The sequence below is a fragment of the Apaloderma vittatum genome, unplaced genomic scaffold, assembly GCF_000703405.1.
Source record: "Apaloderma vittatum isolate BGI_N311 unplaced genomic scaffold, ASM70340v1 scaffold36563, whole genome shotgun sequence".
Taxonomy (NCBI): domain Eukaryota; kingdom Metazoa; phylum Chordata; class Aves; order Trogoniformes; family Trogonidae; genus Apaloderma; species Apaloderma vittatum.
This window is the reverse complement of record NW_009709323.1, coordinates 2084-2426: the sequence shown is the minus strand read 5'-3', so window position 1 is coordinate 2426 and position 343 is coordinate 2084. Positions and strand designations below refer to the sequence as shown.

Here is a 343-nt window from a genome sequence, read left to right as displayed (position 1 = left end):
AGGCTCGACTTTTTTCACCAGGTCCAGCTGCACGTCTTTGGGGGGCTCGGGAAGCACTTTGCTTGTCCCACAGCCCATCCCTGAACGGTGTTAATTCCCCGTCAAGGCATTTTCCCAGGGCGACCGCAGCCGGGGCAATTCCCGCAGTTGAACCTTAGGAAAAAGAAGAAGTAAATAAACAGGCATCGAGGTAGCAGAGTTTCAAACTGCGGGTAAAAAAAAAAACCCATAAACTTCACAAATGAAGAATTTGGTGTTTTTATGGAACTACACTACAGAGAATCCCAGATCTATTGAGGCTGGCAAAGCCCTCTGAGATACTCAAGCCAAAGCCCTGAACATG

General features: G+C 48.1%; 1 protein-coding gene across 1 annotated transcript in view; it reads right to left on the bottom strand.

Annotated features, from left to right (window-relative positions):
* The window catches only part of LOC104272009 (serine/threonine-protein kinase H1-like), a gene marked incomplete at its 3' end in the record, with an annotated part of 761 nt that extends 683 nt beyond the window's left edge, over positions 1–78 (bottom strand). The window contains 1 exon segment of the mRNA XM_009866877.1: positions 2–78. Coding sequence (XP_009865179.1) covers positions 2–78 — 77 coding nt within the window.
* Positions 79–343: the final 265 nt, after the last annotated feature.